Source organism: Fundulus heteroclitus, chromosome 10 (assembly GCF_011125445.2).
Source record: "Fundulus heteroclitus isolate FHET01 chromosome 10, MU-UCD_Fhet_4.1, whole genome shotgun sequence".
NCBI lineage: Eukaryota > Metazoa > Chordata > Actinopteri > Cyprinodontiformes > Fundulidae > Fundulus > Fundulus heteroclitus.
In genome coordinates, this window is record NC_046370.1 from 8,770,548 (window position 1) to 8,789,965 (window position 19,418).

The 19,418-nt window shown below is 41.0% G+C and overlaps 2 protein-coding genes across 3 annotated transcripts; both read right to left on the reverse strand.

The window, feature by feature from the left end:
• Window positions 1-2: 2 nt before the first annotated feature.
• LOC105928230 (voltage-dependent anion-selective channel protein 2) lies at window positions 3-9,060 on the reverse strand. The gene is made up of 9 exons (XM_012865389.3): window positions 8,919-9,060; window positions 6,772-6,843; window positions 6,646-6,695; window positions 3,292-3,444; window positions 3,161-3,213; window positions 2,849-3,076; window positions 2,567-2,717; window positions 842-899; window positions 3-755 (listed from the first exon to the last, which is right to left on the reverse strand). Exons 2-9 carry the CDS (start codon window positions 6,836-6,838, stop codon window positions 664-666), a joined length of 852 nt encoding a protein of 283 aa, XP_012720843.1. The 5' UTR covers window positions 6,839-6,843; window positions 8,919-9,060; the 3' UTR covers window positions 3-663.
• A 1,003-nt stretch (window positions 9,061-10,063) lies between these two features.
• LOC105928244 (sphingomyelin synthase-related protein 1) lies at window positions 10,064-18,694 on the reverse strand. Of its 2 annotated transcripts, none has more exons than XM_012865410.3 (6): window positions 18,485-18,692; window positions 15,937-16,512; window positions 13,362-13,457; window positions 12,989-13,106; window positions 12,753-12,903; window positions 10,064-11,362 (listed from the first exon to the last, which is right to left on the reverse strand). In XM_012865410.3, the coding sequence occupies exons 2-6, from the start codon at window positions 16,491-16,493 to the stop codon at window positions 11,058-11,060; spliced, it is 1,227 nt and encodes a 408-aa protein (XP_012720864.2). In that variant the 5' UTR covers window positions 16,494-16,512; window positions 18,485-18,692; the 3' UTR covers window positions 10,064-11,057. The 2 variants fall into 2 exon arrangements, with proteins under 2 accessions (XP_012720864.2, XP_012720865.2); XM_012865411.3 differs by lacking the exon at window positions 10,064-11,362 and adding an exon at window positions 11,452-11,550 and having other exon boundaries at window positions 18,485-18,694.
• Window positions 18,695-19,418: the final 724 nt, after the last annotated feature.

Genomic DNA, 19,418 nt, shown 5'->3' on the forward strand with positions numbered 1-19,418 from the left:
GCTGATTTCAGGACTTTATTTTGAAGGTAGACACACGCCAACATACAGACTGCTCACTGATTAGTGTTGCAGTCTCTGAACAGGAAGAGAAGTGGTGGTTCAATCCGGTTTTCAGTAGCTTCATAATGAGGGAAAATGTATGATAGGACCGCTGAGCAACTAAAGGAGAACTCGGTAATGTTAACTAAAAATTGTGATACAGCACAATAAAAGGCTCTATTGGAAATAATATAAGTGAGGAGCAGCAACTTCCACCGGGCATTTTAATGCTACCAGAATATCTCCAAAATATGCAAATATTAGATCTTAAATAAGAGTTATAATCTACTGTGCAAAACAACATCAGTTGTACATTCTACATAATGGCATTTCAGCACAATATTAAGGTTTTAAAACCACTCTTGGATTGTCAAACTAAAGAAGCCGGGGGCATTTTTTATTTATTTTTTTCATTATTGAGGGTGAAATGGCAGAAGGGGGAGTAGCTGATAAATAAATACATGTGGCTGAATCACAATGACAGGAGGTAGTTGGAAATGTTTGTTTCCGCCTCCTCTGCGTCTGTATATTGGGATTCTACTTTGTTTGGCCTCGTCGTTAAAATATCTGTCTCCGAGCGCGCAGAATCTTCTGATATTCTTAGGAAACGTTGGGGCGGGGTCTTTACGCCTCCAGTTCCAGGCCTAGACCGAGCTTGTGGCCACCAGCGTTGATGTTCTTCCCATCCACTAGTGCTGAGAGGGTCAGCTTCATACCTGCAGAAACGGTTGAATGAAGTTGAACGACGGGACAATTGTTTAGAGGTGGTTTTATTCATTTCTTGTTTTGACGTGATTCTTACCAGGCCGAAGAGTCTGGGTGTAGCCAATTCCTACCAAGCTGGAATTATTCACCTTAGCCTGAAGGAAAAGCATCAAATTGTCTGGATTTATTTCAAATAAAAGCTAAATCCAGATCAAAGACTGGCATGTCTCAAGAAATCTGAGTATTATTGAGATGTTGGTTTATTTGGTTAAATTCTTTGCAGTTTGCAGCTGAGGAAAACCACAATTAGTTTCTTAGAAACAGAATATTACAATATGAAAAATTGTTTTAGCTACAGGAATATTATGGCCTACACAATCATGGGATAGACTGCTGAAGTGACACCCTCCACAAGGAGAGTAACCCACAGAAGGTTGTTTCTGAAGAACCTGGCTGTCCAGACTGCTGCATGCAGGAATATATTAATGAAAAGTGGAGTCGAAAGAAAAACTGTTGTAGAAAATAATCCAAGTAACAGTGATGACCACAGACTTCAGAGGATTGTTCAGCAAAGTCAATTCCAGGTTTTTGGAGATATCGACAAGGTGTGTGCTGCTGAAGAGCCACCACACAGACGTGGACAGTAAGGTCAGGGCTTTGTTTTAAACGGTTGACAGCAAATTAAAACCCAGAATACCGCCAAAAGACCAATTTAAAGAAAAGGATTTTTAATGTCCGAGTTTTCAGTCAATACTTGTTCAGGGCTACTTTTGCATGAATCACTGCATCAATACTGCTGTGGCATGAAGGTAATCTGCCAGTGGCACTGCTGAGGTGTGCAGGAAGCACTGGTTGCTTTAAAAGCAGCCTTCAGCTCATATGCATTGTCTTGTATCTTCCTATTGACAATGTCGCAAAGCTACTCAATGTCGGTGAGGTCAAGCAAGTCCTGCTGCAGTTATTCCTGTTGCTGGAGCACTTCTTTTCCATCATGTTTTCCTTCCACTAAACTTTCCATAAACATGCTTGGAAGCAACTCTGACCAGCCATTCTTTTTAGCGATACCCTTCTGTGGGTTGCCCCTTTTGTGGCTTGCGTCAATTACTAACTATTAAGTCAGTCTTCACCATGATCTTGTAGGCTATAAAATTTGTTTTAGAAATAATTTTCATTTGTCTTATGGAATAACGTTTTCCAGAAACTGACTTTTAGGTTTTCACCATCTGAGTAGAGATCTGTGACAAATTTATTAGCATTTATTGCCATTTGAACTACAGCATAAATCTGCCAACTTTATATAACATGTAGCAAGGCTCTCTGAGCCAATAACAGATTTGGTGGTATTTGTTTATTGCAGAAACAGTTTGTTTTTTAAGTAGGTCATTATAATGATCTGGTAAAATCAACAAGAACCTACAACAGTTTATTTGCCAAAGCAGCAGGTAAAGCCAAATTCAACGTTTTCAATACAAGCAAGTTGTCTATGTCGAAATAATAAATGTATTTATTTTTTCCCCAGTAGCTGGACTGTCCTCTCACTATCTGGGGTCTAAGTCTGCTCTGAATCCAAAGCAGAGAGCCTAACACTGTTTAGGTCAGGGTTTATTTATCACGAGTCATATTGTCATTGTGAATTTCACCAACAATATCCAACACTGGATGCTTTCCTAATATGCTGCCTTACATGTAAGCCACAAGCATCTAAATTAACAAATGAAAGCCTGAAATATATCACTCTGTAATTAATCTATATACAACATTCATGTTGCCTTTTTAACAATATTTGAACATTTCTTAGAGGTGTAAGGAATGGTCTACTTACTGATATGGAGGCACTGGAGTCTAACTGGTATTTAGCAGCGATCCCGAAGCGAGTGGCGTTGCTGCCAGCGGTCCAGGCGAGGTTCACAGCCGTCTCCAGGTCCTTATTAACCTTCTGATAAATGGATCCACCAAACTCTGCACCATCGTTTCTGTGTTGAGGGAGAAACAAAATGCATTGTACAACTTGAAAATACAAACCTTAAACTATCTACACCTTAAAAAAAAAACAACAACATGTTAACGTGATACTTCAAAAGATACTATTAATTTTGAGACCTACACAAAGGTGTGCAGCTGGAAGTCCCCGGTCTTGTAACCAACAGCGAAGTTGCTCTGAGCCATCTTTGATTTGGCCGAGTCAAAGGTCATCTGGTAGCCACCGAGCCATCCCTCGTATCCGGCCACCACCGCTCCGTGGATAGTAGGACCCGCGAAGTCTAAATCCACGTCCACTCCGGCATTGACAAATTCCCGTTTATATGCCGTCTTGACTTTACCGCTCTTCTTCCTGCGGAAATATAACAGAAATTGAACACCGGGCGTGAAGAGAACAGAAGCCGAGTCGAGTTAGATCCAATTAAATTTTACTTGCCCAGTGTTGGGTGAAAACGTAGTTTCAAACTGAAGCTTCAGGCCCTTGGTGATCTGTAAGAAGGAGAATCTGCACATGAGTAATTTAAAACACTTTTGAACTGGTTGGAGGAGTAACATTTGCCCATTTACCTTATCCTCGATGCAGACTTCTGTCCCCAGAGTGTTTTCCGTGGTCCACTTCTCTGTGAAGGTCAGCCCGTACTCGGCTAGCTTATACTTGGTTTCCAGGGTGCCGGTGACCTTGCTGGTGTCCACGTTTGATGAGCCAGACGTTTTAAATTCCTGAAAAGTGCGTGAGAGGAAATTAATACAAACTGGAGATAATACAGACTGGAAAGTTTCTTTATCTTTCAAGGCTGAAAGATAAAGTGTTTTTGTTTTAAAGCTGTATTAGCAGAGATTAATAAGACTAAAGTACATGAGCTCAAAATGAGTACAGCTTCCTTAGTCACCAGCTTTCAATCCAATAGAGCACCTTTGGGATGAGGTGGAACAGAAATTGGCATCATGGATGTGCAGTGGACAAACCTGCAGCAACTGTGCGATGCCATCATGTCAATATGGATAAAACTGTATTAAACTTTTAATACTTTAATTCAGTGGGCAAATAGTGTTCATTCAGTACAACACTATTTGGCAACCCTAGCGTCCTACACATTCCAGAGCATTTTCTAAATTAAAAGTTACTTTCTAAAAGGTGTCATGGTTTCAAGGTTCTTACCATATTTTTCGGACCATAAGGCGCACCGGATTATAAGGCGCACTAAATATTTTACCCAAGTGTGTAATATCACTCCGCCCCTTAACGTACACAGCTCTCTACCCGTTTCTGTCGGGAGGACAGAGTAGTTGGATAACACTGCCCTGTTTCTCACATAAGGCCAAAATAAACATAACTTTATATTGAATTAACTTACTAGGTTTATTGTTGCTAGCGTGTACTCTAGGCGTGGGCTGTCTAAAGCCTCCCACATACTCAAGCGTACTGTTCGCATACTGTAAGCTTGACGGACTCTGCGCTGACTCTCCACGGATGTTTTATCCTTTATAGTCGAGTGTACTGTTGCCTACATTTCTTGTGTGAAATTCCTACAATTCCCACACTTTCTGCCAGTGGGATGAAGCGATGGAACGGATGGTAAAATGTGAGATTAGCTAGCTGAGCACCTAGAGCCGTTTCTTTTCCAGCAGGCTCCCACCTGTCAGTGAGAACAGAGAGGGACTGTGATGTGTCCTTGTAAAGACCTTCGATGTAAAGACTTCTTGCCGCTGAGACGTTTAGAGTGTGACACCGCGAACACGGTCATAAAGAATTAGCTCTGCACGTACCTGTATGTGCAGAGTCCGCTTTGAGTCCGCCTCGAGAACACAAAGTACACCAGAATATATGGAGGCCTTTTACATGAATGCACTTCTATTTTAGACATTACAGTCAGGCACTCTTGTAGACAGCTCAGGGGTCCTATCAGGTAGTGACACAGCATACCATAATACTCCGAATATCCACCGTTATGCAATTACACCTCTTTGATCGTGAAGATTATTATTAATGATAATTGGCAGTTCTAGTTTAATAATATATAATTCAAAATCAAAGATAGCTATAACAAAATTATTTGGTTGTGACCAAGGGCTATAAGCCTCTAACAATTAGTACTAACAATTGGTTTATTAATTAGCAGTTATTAGCTTATTTATACCGGAAAAGGGGCTATCTAACCAATCGTTGACTGGGTTAGGTTTGTCCAGCAAACATTGACAACTTTAATTATAATTGCAAATTGAGTTTTAATCATTACTCCTTCATCACAAGCCAATGAAAATGTCGCACTTCATTCAGTTATTAACTCAAAAGGAGATAATTCGGTAATTCTTGGAGACCATTCAATTTCTGACTCAAAATAACCACAAACACCTACTATTTCACAAGTTATTTATTAAACTGATAATTCCATTACAGTAATTATTCTGCTTAGTAAAATACTAGAAAACACTACTCACTAGAACATGTAAAGAAAACCTCTTAAAATGTATTAATTGAGAGGTAGCAATGCTTAATCAATGCACATCAACCATCACAATCAACATGTCAGGACTTTGAGGTACTGGCTAAATAGCTCTGAATCAGTTAATGTGACTTCACAACAGTCTACGGCTAACAGCCTCGGGCTACTCGGTGTCCCACCCAAGATGGCGACTGTGACGACATATGACCTCCAACTATGCGTGTCGTGCGTAAGATGGCGGCTCCGAGATCACAGCTAACTCATCAGCCTAGCGTGACGGCGGGTTTTGAACGAAAGGCGGTAACCAGTTGAGACAAAGGCTTCGACAAATACCACATTCTGGGTGGAAAAAGAGGGGAAAAAAAAGGGGGGGGGGATCCTTTACTTGGTATTGTTCCAGCAGGAGGTTGATGATACATGACCCAGCATCAGTCGGTTTCCTTCGGTGTTTCGAGTGGGATCGGCAAAGTTCACTGAGGGGCAGGAAACACCGTGTATGTGCTGGGCGCTTCTCCGACGATTTGTTTGGCCAAAACAAAAACGAGCGGATCTTGTCGATCTCTGGAAGATAACGGAGCTTCCAGTTGGATCAAAAATTAATTAATGTTAATTTTAAAGTCAAGACCTCCCTGATTGGGTACAGGGGAAAAGTGATGCTGCGAAGCTTGGGTCAGCCGAGGATCTAATCACGGACCACGTGCGTGCCGCACACAGAAATCAACGTCTTCTCAACACAGCTGCCGCTGCACAAAAAAGAAGGCTGGACTGTGGTCCGGTGGGCTTATATATCTGGCCGTTCTCATCTCCATGGTAACGAGATAAGGTCTCCATCAGGGCCATCCCAACTGTGTTGCATGCTGGGAGTTGCAGTTTGCTACTTCATAATAGCATCAAAAATGGTGGTTTAGGTTTAAGTTTAGTGTCAGAAATATGCCTTTTTTTCAGTCCTACAGTCAAACCAAACATCACCATGTGGCATTTACCCAACTCTGCTGAGACTTTAAATGGAACCGTGTGCTTTGGTCAAATGAGACTAATGGAGCTTTTTAGCAACAAAAAACAACATGTGGGCTCTGGCAAGACACATAAAACCCAGCGTTTAGTACAGTGGAGGATCTGTGATGCTCGGGGCCCATTTTACCTTTAAAAGCACTCACCTTGAACCTTGTTAGAGTTTAACACAAGGCTCCGTATATCAGACCTACATCCAATAACTAAGAATGACTTTGTGACGACTATAAGTGTCCACTGCAACAGAATAATGTTCAAAATCCTATAGAGATAGTCTGGGGTGAGCTGAAGAGAGCATGAGAGGATGATCTAGATGAGCTATATGCTGCAACCTTGCGAAATAGTACGGGAGAAAATTAAGCACAGTCCATTTAAAGAAAAGGGTTACACAAAGTACTGACAGCTGGGCATGCCAATAAGTGTTAAGTGTGTGGTACCGAAACATCCTACAGAAAGTCAATCTTACCACTCCATTTGAAGACTTGGTCTTCACATCTAGCTTAACCATCCCGAACCCTGCAAAGACAGCGACAGTGAGCAGCTGCAAACGGCGCAGACTTGCTGAAAAGACGTTTATCTTGCTTCTAGTTACCATATCCTTTATTGAAGATATCCTTTGCTGATTTTCCCAGGTCCGCATATGCTGGAGGAACTGCCATTATGTCTGTAGGGAAAATGGGAAATGTGAATGAAAAACTCCCCTTAAAGAAAGAAAAAAAAAAATCATTAAAAAATGCTGAGAATTTTCCAGTTTTGTTACAAGATTATAAAAATACATCAACAGCATGGATCACTTTCTTTGAATTAAAAATAACCTAAACAGTTTGTTTTTAGTTTTGTCCAGTAGGTGTCACACCTATCACACCTTTATAATACTGTCAAAGGATTCAGTGTTGATGATGCTGGGTGACTGCAGCACGCCATAGAGAAGGAGCCTAAACTTTTAAACACCACGCGCCCATCATCCCATCGCCTGTCAAATTTTCTTCCAACTGGGCTTCAGTTATGCCATAAAGTTTAGATTTGTATCCCTAAGCATTGCTCGTGGCCCATACCTAGAACCAGAACTAAACAAGGAGAAGCAGCATTTAGTTCCTATGCTCCACTTATCTGGAACAAACTTCCAGAAAACTGTAAAAGTGCAGAAAGCCTGAGTTCCTTTAAATCGAGATTAAAAACACATTTGTTTAGAATTGCCTTTGAATGTTCAAGTTAAAATGTTTTACTGTTTTCAAATGTTCTTTTTTGTTTCTACACTATCCCTACTTGCTTTTATTCTGTTTTATTTTCCAATATTTTAATCATGTAAAGCACTTTGCATTGTCTCTGTACTGAATTGTGCTATATAAATAAATTTGCCTTGCCTTGCCTTGCCTTGCTCTGTGCTGCAGCTACACACCATTGGCTTCGACTTCGTTTGCATCTGTGCTGCAAGTGAAACTTGGATAAGATCCAAGTAAGCTTCACATGTAAATTGCAGGAGTTTTGTGTTTTAACATGTTGTGCAAGGAACGTAATGCCTCACGTGGCGCTACCACTCCCATCGGTATGGACCAATATTGGGTTACGCCCTCTTTGACTGCTAAGAGTTGTGCAGTTTCCAAGGAAAGTCTGTTCGATAAGACACAAAGACAACTTCTGGGTCTTCTCCAGAGGAATTTAGCAGCCCTCATGACATTTGCGAAACACTAATGTTACATCCATGGTGCTGAGGGTACCGGCTTGGGTGAGGTGTCACTTGTACACAGTGTTTGCTTGTGTGCCTTCCGAACAGTCGTGTTTATACCCGTTGGACTTTTTCCACATTTGTGTTATGATCCAACCAGAAGCTTAAACAAAATGCCTTTTATTGAGATTTTATGTGACGGCTTCGTAGTTCATGTTCCCTATGGCTTGTGGCAAACTCCATACGAGAGACTACTCGTAACTCCTTTTCAACGATAACGTTCATCTTGAAACTCTGCCGCTAAAGGTCATATTTGTGGAGTGCAAGACTAATAGCTGTCCTGTCAGCTGAGCTGTGGATCTCTGCAGCTCCTCCAAAGTTACCATGGGCCTCTTAGCTGCGTCTCTGATTAATGCTCTCCTCGCCCGGCCTGTCTGTTCAGGCCTAATTCACAATTCTGCAATAAGTTACTCTTTTGTCCCAATAATACACATCGACGCGTGTACAAAATATATAAAAACAATAACAGAATAGGGAACATAACATTCACAGTGGAAATTGAAAGCAATGAGAATGCACAGATGAATGATTATACGAAGCTTCCCAGCATAAATGAATAAAATAGTTTGAATCTAGTTGGACTGTCAGTACAACCTGGCAGCTAAAAGACCAAGTCATGCAGTCAAGGTTAAACCAAAAAGGCTGCCATAAATACAAAGTCACACCTTGCAATGTGCTAGTTTCTCCATGCAGGTGAAACGGCACGGCAGCTGGGATTTTTACGACAGGCAGAGCAACAGACTGCAGAGCTGCGTTGAATTTACGTTAATGGAGGATAAAAGTCCAAATTAATCCGACAAGGGTGTGTTTATTCGGACCATTTTCACTTTCGACGTGCGTGTAGCTAACGTTCGCCCCATGGTGGCTGGCAGTCAGAGAACGTCGTGCTCACTTGTGTTATGAAGGAGTTTTAGAAAGTGAGCCGGGGGGCGTTTTACAGCCACTAAATTGGATAACCGGTTCCCACGGTGCTCAAATGGAAGCAAAGAAAGGCAAAGCAGCGAAGTACTTACCGAGAATTAGGGCTCTTCGATCTACCACGGTGGGATTAGCAGAGGTTGGAGCCAGCCGGTGTAAGGACGATATGGAGGAGATACTGCATAGACACCCCGTTGACCTCGTCACCGCAGGACCCTGGAATAAAGCTGTCTGTTCAGCGCCTGACGAAAATCAGTTGGAGTTGAAAACGATTTATTGCCATTCTTCTTACTAATTCGGGAATGTATTTTACGAGTACTGCAAAATAAAAAGTAAAGGTTTTCATCTATTTTTTGTAAAACGGTCTGCACGTGAAGGAAAAAGGCAGCGATAGGATGTCTAAATTACCATGGTAACCAACATGCTACTTATGTAGCCTTTTAGGCTAATGGAAAGATTCACGTTTTTAGCTTGCTTACTAAAAGATAATTATTAAATGTTCGTATTTATCATTTGTTGGGTTTTCTTCTTGTTGTTTTGGGTTGGGTTGTTTTTTTTTTAAATCAAAATGCTTTCATTAAAATGTGGGTTTTTGAACTGAATTTAAAATGCCGTGTAATGTAACCTGATTAGGTTTAATACAGGAATCCGAACAGCTAATATATATTTTTGACTTTGCTTTCTAGTACCGAAGTGTGAAATAAATTGTATAACGTGTAACAGTTGCTGAGGTGGTGAGTTGTGGAGGCAATAACCATCTATAGTTAGGAAAGAACTTTAGAATATATTTTGATCAATGTTTTCTTGAAAACAATTTAGGTAAACAAGTCGATAGTAGATGGGTTACTCCAAAAATACTGATGCCATTGTTCTCTTTATCAGCTCACCAACCCTGCTAACCTACAATAGATCTACAACATCCACCAGAATCAGCCACTTTACTCCAAACCCACCAAATATAATCTAACCAGCCACCTCCAACGGTCGATTGAATAAAATTTTAATAAAAAGTGTGTTTGCAAACATCATGAAACCAGGAAACCCACAATGACAAGTTAAGGATAAAGATGTGGAGATATTTAAAGTATTATTAATTTACACAACAATTTCCTAAACCTAAACCGATAGGCCGGGTAAGAGTACATTGACTAAGTAAATTGTCGTTCACACCCTCTCTTAGCTGGCAAAATGTCTAACATGCTAAAATGTTGTAGAATGGATAAAGACACAAAAAAATTGTAGTTTTTCTAGTTCTTTAATGAAAGAAACAACTGATCAAAAAAAAAAAAGAGGCGTTGGACACAACCTTTCTGAATGAAAGAATATTTTGGATTGTTCAATCCACTATGTTTCTAACAAGCTGCAATGACAACAATGGCAACTTTCTCTCAATGAAACGGCAGAAATCAGTCTACACTAAACACCCTGTTCAAAGCAGCTGTAAACATATCTCCATGTACATGTCAGCAACTATGTATAGGGAGAGTACAAAAATATCTATTGACATTAGAAAATAATAAATATACACAAATACATTAATGATTCTTTTAAGAACCAGTTTAGCACTGATTAAAGTCATAGGAACAACACTGGAGAAAGCACAAAATTGGTCTTAGTTTTCTAATTTACAGTGCATGGAGATCTCTTTCACCTAAAACTACACCGATATGCAGCAGGAGTATGGAAACATTTCTACAGAGTGTAAGCTCTTAATTGGCAAGAGAAGAAATATTTAAGACATGTTTTAGGGACAAAGAAAATCGTTTTCTTTCCAAGTATTTGGCTGATTATGACATTGTCTCAGAGGTTATCCTGTCTAGGAAATTAGGCTGTGTTAACAGTAGTGAACAACAATATGACCTCAGAAAAATGCAGATGGCATTGATTATATGTTTGTAAAGATCACAAAAAAATGATTTTACTGCATTCTGTAGAAAGCTACTAAAAAGCAATCCATGCTACACAGAATTATATCCCTTTCTGAGGAAAAAAAAGAATTTAGTGTACTGTGTTCAACTAAACACAAAATGTTTCAGTTTGTTGTAGGTTTTCCACTATCTACCTAAACACTGTTGATATGAAGAAGCACTTCAGAGGCGAGCTCCAAAACTAAGGTTTAACCGTGAGAATCACATCGAGTGTCTTTGTCGAGGATGTCACAAGCCTCCTTGGTTGGCAACTTCACAAAACAACACAAAAAAACCAAAAAGAAAAAACAGGTATGATGCAGTCTGTTATCCAATCACTCGCTTCAGCGTGGCCGGTCTGGAGAAGGGCCAGCAGTACTCGTTGGGGACGGGCCCATTGACGTTGCACTCGAAGAAGGAGAACATGGGGAACCAGATACGGGCTCGCCGGCTCTGCTGGTATGCCCGGGTATTGGCCAGAGTGTGGTAGTACAGGAAGAGTCTGGTAGTGATATAGAAGGCTATGAACACGTCAATGGAGTAGTGTTCATGGGCAGCCAGGATGAAAAAGATCCCAAAGAGGTTGAGGACCCAAGACAAGGTGTGGATGAAGTTCCAGCTTCGTGGAGTGTCTGAGAGGACGAGAAGAAGAGCTTCATTGTTAATGCCACCCATGCATGCTTCAAACTGGAAGAGAAATAGTGAAAAAAGTTTAACTTGCATTTTTTTATTTCACCCCCAGTGGATACTTTGTGGAAGCACCTCTGGTCATCATTGGCTAAAAAGTCTTTTGGTTTTTGTCTCTATCAGCTTTGCACATCTAGAAAATAAAGATTTTGCCCATTTTTTTCTTTGAAAAATAGCTAAAGCACAATCAAAAAGGTTACGAGTCTGTAAAAAACGAATTGTCATGTCTTGCCACAGAGTTTGTCTGGACTTCGACTGGGCGACTGCAAAACACAAATGAGCTTTCATGTAAACCATCCTATTTCAGCTCTGGTTGTATTTTTTAATGGTTGTTTTCCTGTTGGAACATCAACTTATGCCCCAGTCGTTTGCAGTCATGTAAGGTAGCAGGTAGAGTGTATCGTTTTGGCTCCTAAAGATTTGGAAGCTTATTTGTATTTCTGTAAATATTAAATAGTTTTGTCAGGTGGGTACCATCAAGGTAAAAATAAAATACATCCATCAGTTTCAAGGTTTTAAATGGTAAATGGTACGTCCTGATGACACTGCATTCAGCCATTCACTGACACGCTGACGTTGGTGGGCTACGTTGTAGCCACAGCTGCCCTGGGCCAGACAGACAGAAGCGCCCCATTTTAACGTATAAATGATTGGGTTTTTACCAGGCTTGTAAAGAGAAGTCAAAAAGGCATGACCAACAATCCATTAAACCCTAATATTTACAGGGTGTGTACTTTACATTTGCCACGATAATTTTGCTTAAAATTTATTAACTTAAAGATGTGCTACACTCCAGTATAAGGTCAAACTAATTTGTAGATTTAATGAATATTGGCATTCCTAATAGCAGCATTCAATCATTTGATAAACAATTTTTAAAATAATTTAGTAAGTATATATATTTTTTGTCCTTCCTCTTAAATATTGTTGCTGCAAATTTTGTTGAAACATCTGCGATTTTAATTTTAAAGCCTCTAATCTCCACATTTGTAGCACGGTGGAGGATCTGTGATGATTTTTCTCCTACAAAGTGCATCGTGAACTCTCCAAGACAGCAAGAGATTTTAAATAAAATATAAAACTCCGGTTTATTCTTTACTGAAAACAGGTCATAATTGTGACAATTCGGCAGGATAATGATCCAAAACAACAGTATCAGTTTCTTTCGGGAGAGATTAAATATCAATGAATCCATATTCACAGATTTTTACACGTCTTTAACAGGGGTGCCAACGATTACAGAGGGTACCGTTTTAAAATACGTTTCGCATAGAAGAAAAACGCTAAAGAAATTCTGAAGCGGTCAGCATGAACGTACGAATACAAGCCACTCACACTCTGTGACAAAGAAGTTAAGCATTGTGAGGACGACGGTGTGGCCGCTGAACATGTAGTCCCCGCATGTATGCACGCCGGTCAGGGTCATCCCAAAACCACTCCAGATGGCCACAGCCCGCTGCAGCTTGGCCCACAAGTCGCCGTACATCTACGCCGACGGAGGAAGTGAGACAATTACATATTTTCTGATCTAAGGGAAGGACAACTGCGGATGAAAAATGTGCCACCTTTACCTTTCCTGTGCACTGCAGATGCTGCCCTGGCACGGACAGGGAGGTGACAAACATGGTGACGCACCGCAGCATGAAGACGGTCCCCATCAGGCTGCACATGCGGCGCAAAAGGATGGACCTGCAGGTCATCAAACAGGGAGTTAGAGTCTGATCCCATATCAGTCAACAAGGCTTTATTTACAGAGTACTTTTCATACACAAGGACAACAGAAAAAGAACCAAGAAAAAAAACAAATAAGGAGTTAAATAAGGCTAAACGTGAAATGAACAGAGATTAAGTTAACTAAGTCAATATAAAGTTACATTAGCAATAAATAATGTGATATTTGTGAAGATTACTGTTACTGTTGGGTAGCTAAGCTGATCATATTACCTGTGTTTGTGCAGCAGAAGCACCAGCAGCCAGATGTTACAGAGAATCACGCCGCACGCCTCCGCCATAGCGAAGGCCCATGGTATCCTGGGCACGCTGTTGAAAAGTGGAAGAGCGATTTCTAACACGACAGACAACCAGCATAAAAAAAAACCTGACATACTATCAGCACAACAACAAAAGATCTAAATCTCAGTACTGTCTGATTTAATGTGAGAAAACAGAAATGACTGCCTGTTAGATTTTAAACATTCATGAGATTTAACAAACATTACAGGCGAATTCAAAAAGCTATTTAAAAGGTACTTAGCCGCATTATTTGACTTTTTTTTTTTTTTTTATTCACACGTCAGTAGCTCACTCTGATTGCATAAAAAATATTTTTTTTTATATTACGGTAGTTGTTATTTTGGTCTTTTATGCTTTGTTTTTGCTCGGTTTGTTAGTAAATAAAATCTTTTGTGTTTATTTTGCATGCACAGCAGGGGTTAAAACAAGGAAGCGGCTAACAGCTATTAGCATCTCCCAGCGAAACAATGAAGAATGGTCCAAGATCCAGTGAAAAAAAAAAAAAAACACAAAAAAAAAATATGATTCCAAGAGGGAAAAGATTGGAATGTCACTGGGAATACAGTTTAACCATTGTGCACTGAAGCGCTAAACCTGCCGAGGTTAAGATGTGACCGTAGAGTTTACTGACGTGAGTAAACGTTCTGATATGAGGCTGTTAAAGTTGCTGTTGATCATTTTATTTAATTAATAACGGTTGGTCTTTGATCACCCTGAGTTGCCGCTTTCCTGCATCGCAGAGGGTCAGGCTCAGTCCAGCATTATTTAATTTTTATTTATTAATTAAGCAAAAAGGCATTATAATAGTTCTGCGATACCGTCACTATATGCCGCCACGTCTGTTTATTTCTGCTAATCGAGCCCGGCCCTGGAGCTATTTTTTATTCCACAAAAAGGACCATTAAAACATTATCAGGATGGAGACTTGGTGTATATAACTTTATTTTATCATGATCAAACGGTTTTTGGTCTTTTTTTTAAGCATATAACGCAACTATATACCTTTAACTTATAAACAATGACCCCTGTGTAGTCAGGTGCCTCATCTCTAAGTCCTCACCAAATATTCAAAAATCTCTCTTTATATTTTGCCTCTAAGGAAACAAGCTTTTGTAATCTTTTAAAGTGGTTTCGACCAATATTCAAATATTCAGAAAATTTCCATCAACGTTTTCTGAGGAACCTTTATCATTGAACAGCAGTTACGCTGTTCAATGAGATGAGAATCATATGAGGAAAGGTTCTGCTCAACAACAACGACTGATTTCAGCATGCTTTACTTCCCCAAACACTATGAAGCAAATCCCTGAAATCAGGCTGTCCTCTGATCAGGCCGAGTCATTCCATGAAAACAACAGGTCACACCCCAAACTAGGTCAGTGGAGGAAAAAAAAAAAAAAAAAAAGCGCTCCATAATCTCTTTGGAGCCAAGTTTCCTCATTAGGAGTTTGTGAGGACCACTTTAGAAACCCTCATTAAGGAAGTAGCGCGGTGCTGTCATAAAGAATACGTTTTCCTGCTTCGCTCGGTCAGCTGCATCCCTGTTTTTTCTTTGCAGGGGTGTGAGAACTTAACCTGACAACAGCCAGATGCATGTCTTGCTCCGCCTAGCTCCACTCACATACATCTGGGACACCGCCATAGGAATTGCCTTTACTGAAGGCTGGGCCTTATCAAAACTCCTTGCATATGATTGGATAAGCCACTTGTCTGTCATCTTTATCGACGTGCTATTTCAACCACTCACACCGAAGCTAACCCGTGACGCTGATGAGACCGACGCAGGAAAAAGAAAACCTTTTTTTTTTTTTTTTTTTATGTGTTTGCGGCTCTAGTGCAGGGTTTCCCGCAGCGCTATCTTGGCGAGGCGGCCGCGGAAAACGTGTCGTCCACCCGCCCCCGCTCCGCGAGTCGGTCCGCCTCGCATAAGCAAATTCCTGTGGGAAACACTGTAGTGGCACGCGTTTTATTGACAGTGAGCTGACAGGAAGAGGGGGAAGACAGGCGGCAAAGCGCCGCGGGTCGGAGTCGATCCCGGGCCGACCGCGTCGAGGACTAAAGGCCTCCTAAAATGGTTCGCGCTAACCGCTAACCGCTCCGGGGCGCGTCCGCATTGCGCGCCCGCGTACGCGCCCCGGAAAACAAAACTTGCCAAATCCGGTAGGGAGAAGGGCGAAAACATGGTTTCCACCAACAAAAGCCTTCAGAGCCGTTCTCTGATGTTCTTTTAATGAAACAATATCAGATAGATTGGACAACACGGAAGAAATAGCAGCATCAATGCTAACGCTTGCTTCCTCGATGCGAGCCGCCATTGTTGTTGGAATCTCACGGTGGCTTCTCCACTACGTCACATCCACGAAACACCGGCCCTGCGTCCTGATTGGCCAGACCAAAAATTTGGTTGGGGAAATCATTTTCAATGAGCGATGTCCCAGATGTATGTGAGTGAAGCTAGGCTGAGCGAGACATGCAGCTGGCTTCTGTCAGGTTAGTGAGAACTAACCTGTCGAGGAAAATGTCAGGCAGCGGCGGGTACGTGCGCATGTCCGGCACCCTTTCGTGCACTATGACCATGACGAAGGACGTGAAGCCGAACACAAACACCACGTAGACGGAGCTGAGCACCGTCTTCCAGCATTCGGGATCGAGGCGTCTCGTCTGCTGCTTGTACTTCCCGTTGGTGTACTGCTGGTACTCCTCCCCCACCGGGGCGGTGTCGGTGCTGTCGCAGTCCCTGCCGGCGTCTCCGTTACACAGCCACTCCAGGTTGCTTCCAGAGCTCGACGGAGAGAGGCCGTCGAAAGGGACGCCCAGCTCCTCCAGCACTTCGATGTTCTGCTTCTGCAGCTTGCGGATGGACATCATCAGCCTCTTGATGTCGCCCAGCACCTTGAGCTCCAGCGGCGGAGAGCGGAGGTCGTACTCGCTGAGGGCCAGCAGACTGGTGCCGTCCAGCCGGTGCCTGTTGCACAGCAGGTCCACATAGTCGCAGAAGCCTTCTTCCTTTAGCCACCTGGCAACGTGTTTCGGCGCCCAATGACGGACGCTGAGCTGGGTCATTTTCTCCTCACGCCAGAATCTGAAACGACGATGCTTCTGAGTGAACAGGGTTTTTGTTTTAGCTAAGATCAGTACTCTTAAACAAGCAAAGTTTTTACTGTCTTTGCAACATCAAACAAGTCAGAGAAGCAGGAATGCACTTATCAGGTTATTTTTACAGGCTGATGCTTATTAACAAGTGTCTTTAAACCAGACTGACCCGCATAATCTGTTTTCTTTTCTTCCTGAAGTTTAAAAGACACAAAATGCTGCTCCTTGACTGAGTGAGTTTTTAAAATCTTACAGAAAACTAAAATTAGTGTAATGTTATTCACCGTTATGGGTCCAAGCACATGATCACAATACCCTTTTATCAGAACATGCTTTTCTAATGCATTTACACACCAAAAGCATATGTTTTTGGAGCATTTGATGTACTGGAAAAATAACAATAATAAATGACAAAATAAATGGTGGAGTGGTGGCCTTGTGGTTGGAGCAGCGCACTTGCGCTCTGAGAAAGTTGCAAGTACCCGGGTTCAATCACCACAGCCTGCACTCTGGGTCCCTGAGCAAAACCCTTAACCCCTGATTGCTCCCCAGGCGCCGCACATGGCAGCCCACTGCTCCCCAAGGGGATGGGTTAAGATGCAGAAGTGAATTTCTCCATTGTGAGATCAATGATGTTCTATTATTATTATGATTATTATTATTATAAATAAATAAATAAATAAATATCGGGCAATCAAATTATACATCGTTACTCCTGGAATCAAAGAATACACAATGGGCTCCACCGAGAATGACTTATAGTTTGAGGAGGCAAAGTGGGGCTTTTTAAAAAATCAAGACCCCCAGTCGGTCGAGGCAGATGACTGTTCACACCGAGCCTGATTCTGCTGGACGTTTTCTTTCCTGTTAAAGGGGAGTTTTCCTCTCCACTGTCGCTTCATGCTTGCTCAGTATGAGGGATTGCTGCAAAGCCATCAACAATGCAGACGACTGTCTACTGTGGCTCTACGCTCTTTCAGGAGGAGTGAATGCTGCTTGTCAAGACTTGATGCAATCTGCTGGGTTTCCTTACATAGGAACATTTATGACCCATTTGCCTGTATGATTTCATTGAATTTGACTTTTTAAAGTGCTTTGAGATGACATGTGTTGTGAATTGGTGCTATATAAATAAAACTGAATTGAAATGTAATTGAATTGTTACTGAAGGCTTATAAAAAGTCAATTACTGATACTTTATTTCTAAAACTGCAGAATAATCAAAGACGATTGGCTGTTGCATTCCTGGACATTTCTTGCCAAGATTTTAAATGAAATTGAATTTGAAATTAAGCCGTTTATTATTAATTCAAATCACATCATTTCACAGGTTTCAAATCAAACAGAGACAAATTATACCGTACATATTTCTGGAATACTGCATCTCTCTTAAATTCTAATTATTTTTTGCTTATATACGTAGTGTACAAGAGGAAATATAATGTGCAGTTTCCTGGAAACAAGAAAAATTTATGTAAAAAATGTAATACAATTCCCACAGGCAGTGAATTTACACCCCAAAACATTCTTATCCCTAAAACTGCCAGATTATCCTAAGAATCATTAGCATGCATTTGCTTTCAGCTGTACTAAAACAGCAAATTCACTTTAAAAATCTATAAATCGTTACATTTCTACCCCCAGGTTTTAATATAAAAAAAAAGGATAATGTAGCTCAGTGACTCTGCTCGTCTAAATCATCCACCCACATCAGCTCAAATCAGTGATGAGCAAATATGAAGAGGAGCTGCTGCTCCGCTGGTTCCCTCCTACAGCATCACGTAACCTTCACACCGGCCTCTCAGGTTGTATGTAAACACAATCCTGTCTGGCGTAGACGTGAAAACAAACCCTGCCACCCTCCTCGTTTCCTCTACTGGCCAGAAATCTGCCCTAGCTTAAACGAGCTAGCTAGCGCTAAACGGCAGCTAGCTCGGCGAATGTCCTCAACGTTCACTCACCGGTTTGGGAATCCACCCGAAGACAACACGGAGCTTATTTTACTCAGCTAGCTAACTAACCGGCATTTCTCGAAAAATAATAGACACTCTGTCCGCGGAGCCTGAAGCGACAACACTGGCCTGGTGGAAATCATTTTTGGACAGGATTCGCGCTGAGCGACTAGCTTACTGTTGACAAGCCAGTGCGCTAATGTGCAGAATAGCTGCGCACTTAAAAAAAAAAAAGGAGCTTCAGTTTAAGTTAAACATCACTGACATCTTGTGGTCGCACTGGGTACTGCATTGGTTTTCAGCGTTAGTTTATGGGGAGAATCTTGAAAACCTTAACTATGTATCATACTGTATAAATACAACAAAACTATGTAATAAAATTTTTGGTTTCCTTTGGAACTCTTACACAAACTGTTGCATCTTCATGTTATTATATACTCAGTGCTATTCAGACATTGAAGGCGTAAATTTCATGTTAAAATGGATATTTTTAATTATGTGTTTGAATCCTTCTTTATGTGGGCTGTAATAAATATACAACAAACAAATTCAATTAACTTCTTAATTTATTTGTATTTTTCGAATTTAACACAGACCAAAAACAAAACAAGAAAACAAAATGTCCACACACAAAAAAAAATCTCAGGCGAAAGACAACTTACCGACATTTGGAATATTGATAATAAACTCTGATTACTTTTAAAACAAGAATTAAGTTAGAATTTATTGATGATTTTTTTTCTAATTCTCACAGCCTTCCAATATAATCCTACATTCCCAATAATATTTGCTTGAATCTGCCTTAACAACTTAAAGAGAAATCACACACACCCATACTAACTGAATATCTTAATTGGTATGATTAGTTTAAACTGGTTGGTTTTTTCCTCACATGTGACCATACTTTTTCAGTAAGGTTGAAAGGCTAAAAGTTATTCTGTTT

Coding starts and splice junctions, on each gene's coding strand:
- LOC105928230 (XM_012865389.3), bottom strand. CDS start 6,838: ATGGCAGTTCCTCCAGCATATGCGGACCTGGGAAAATCAGCAAAGGAT. Junction 3,445..6,645: donor CCAAGTCTTCAAATGGAGTG/GTAAGATTGACT, acceptor CGCACTTTTCAG/GAATTTAAAACGTCTGGCTC. Junction 2,718..2,848: donor TTCCAGCTGCACACCTTTGT/GTAGGTCTCAAA, acceptor CCCTCAACACAG/AAACGATGGTGCAGAGTTTG.
- LOC105928244 (XM_012865410.3), bottom strand. CDS start 16,493: ATGACCCAGCTCAGCGTCCGTCATTGGGCGCCGAAACACGTTGCCAGG. Junction 13,458..15,936: donor CCTGACATTTTCCTCGACAG/GTTAGTTCTCAC, acceptor ACTTTTCAACAG/CGTGCCCAGGATACCATGGG. Junction 12,904..12,988: donor ATCTGCAGTGCACAGGAAAG/GTAAAGGTGGCA, acceptor CCGTCGGCGTAG/ATGTACGGCGACTTGTGGGC.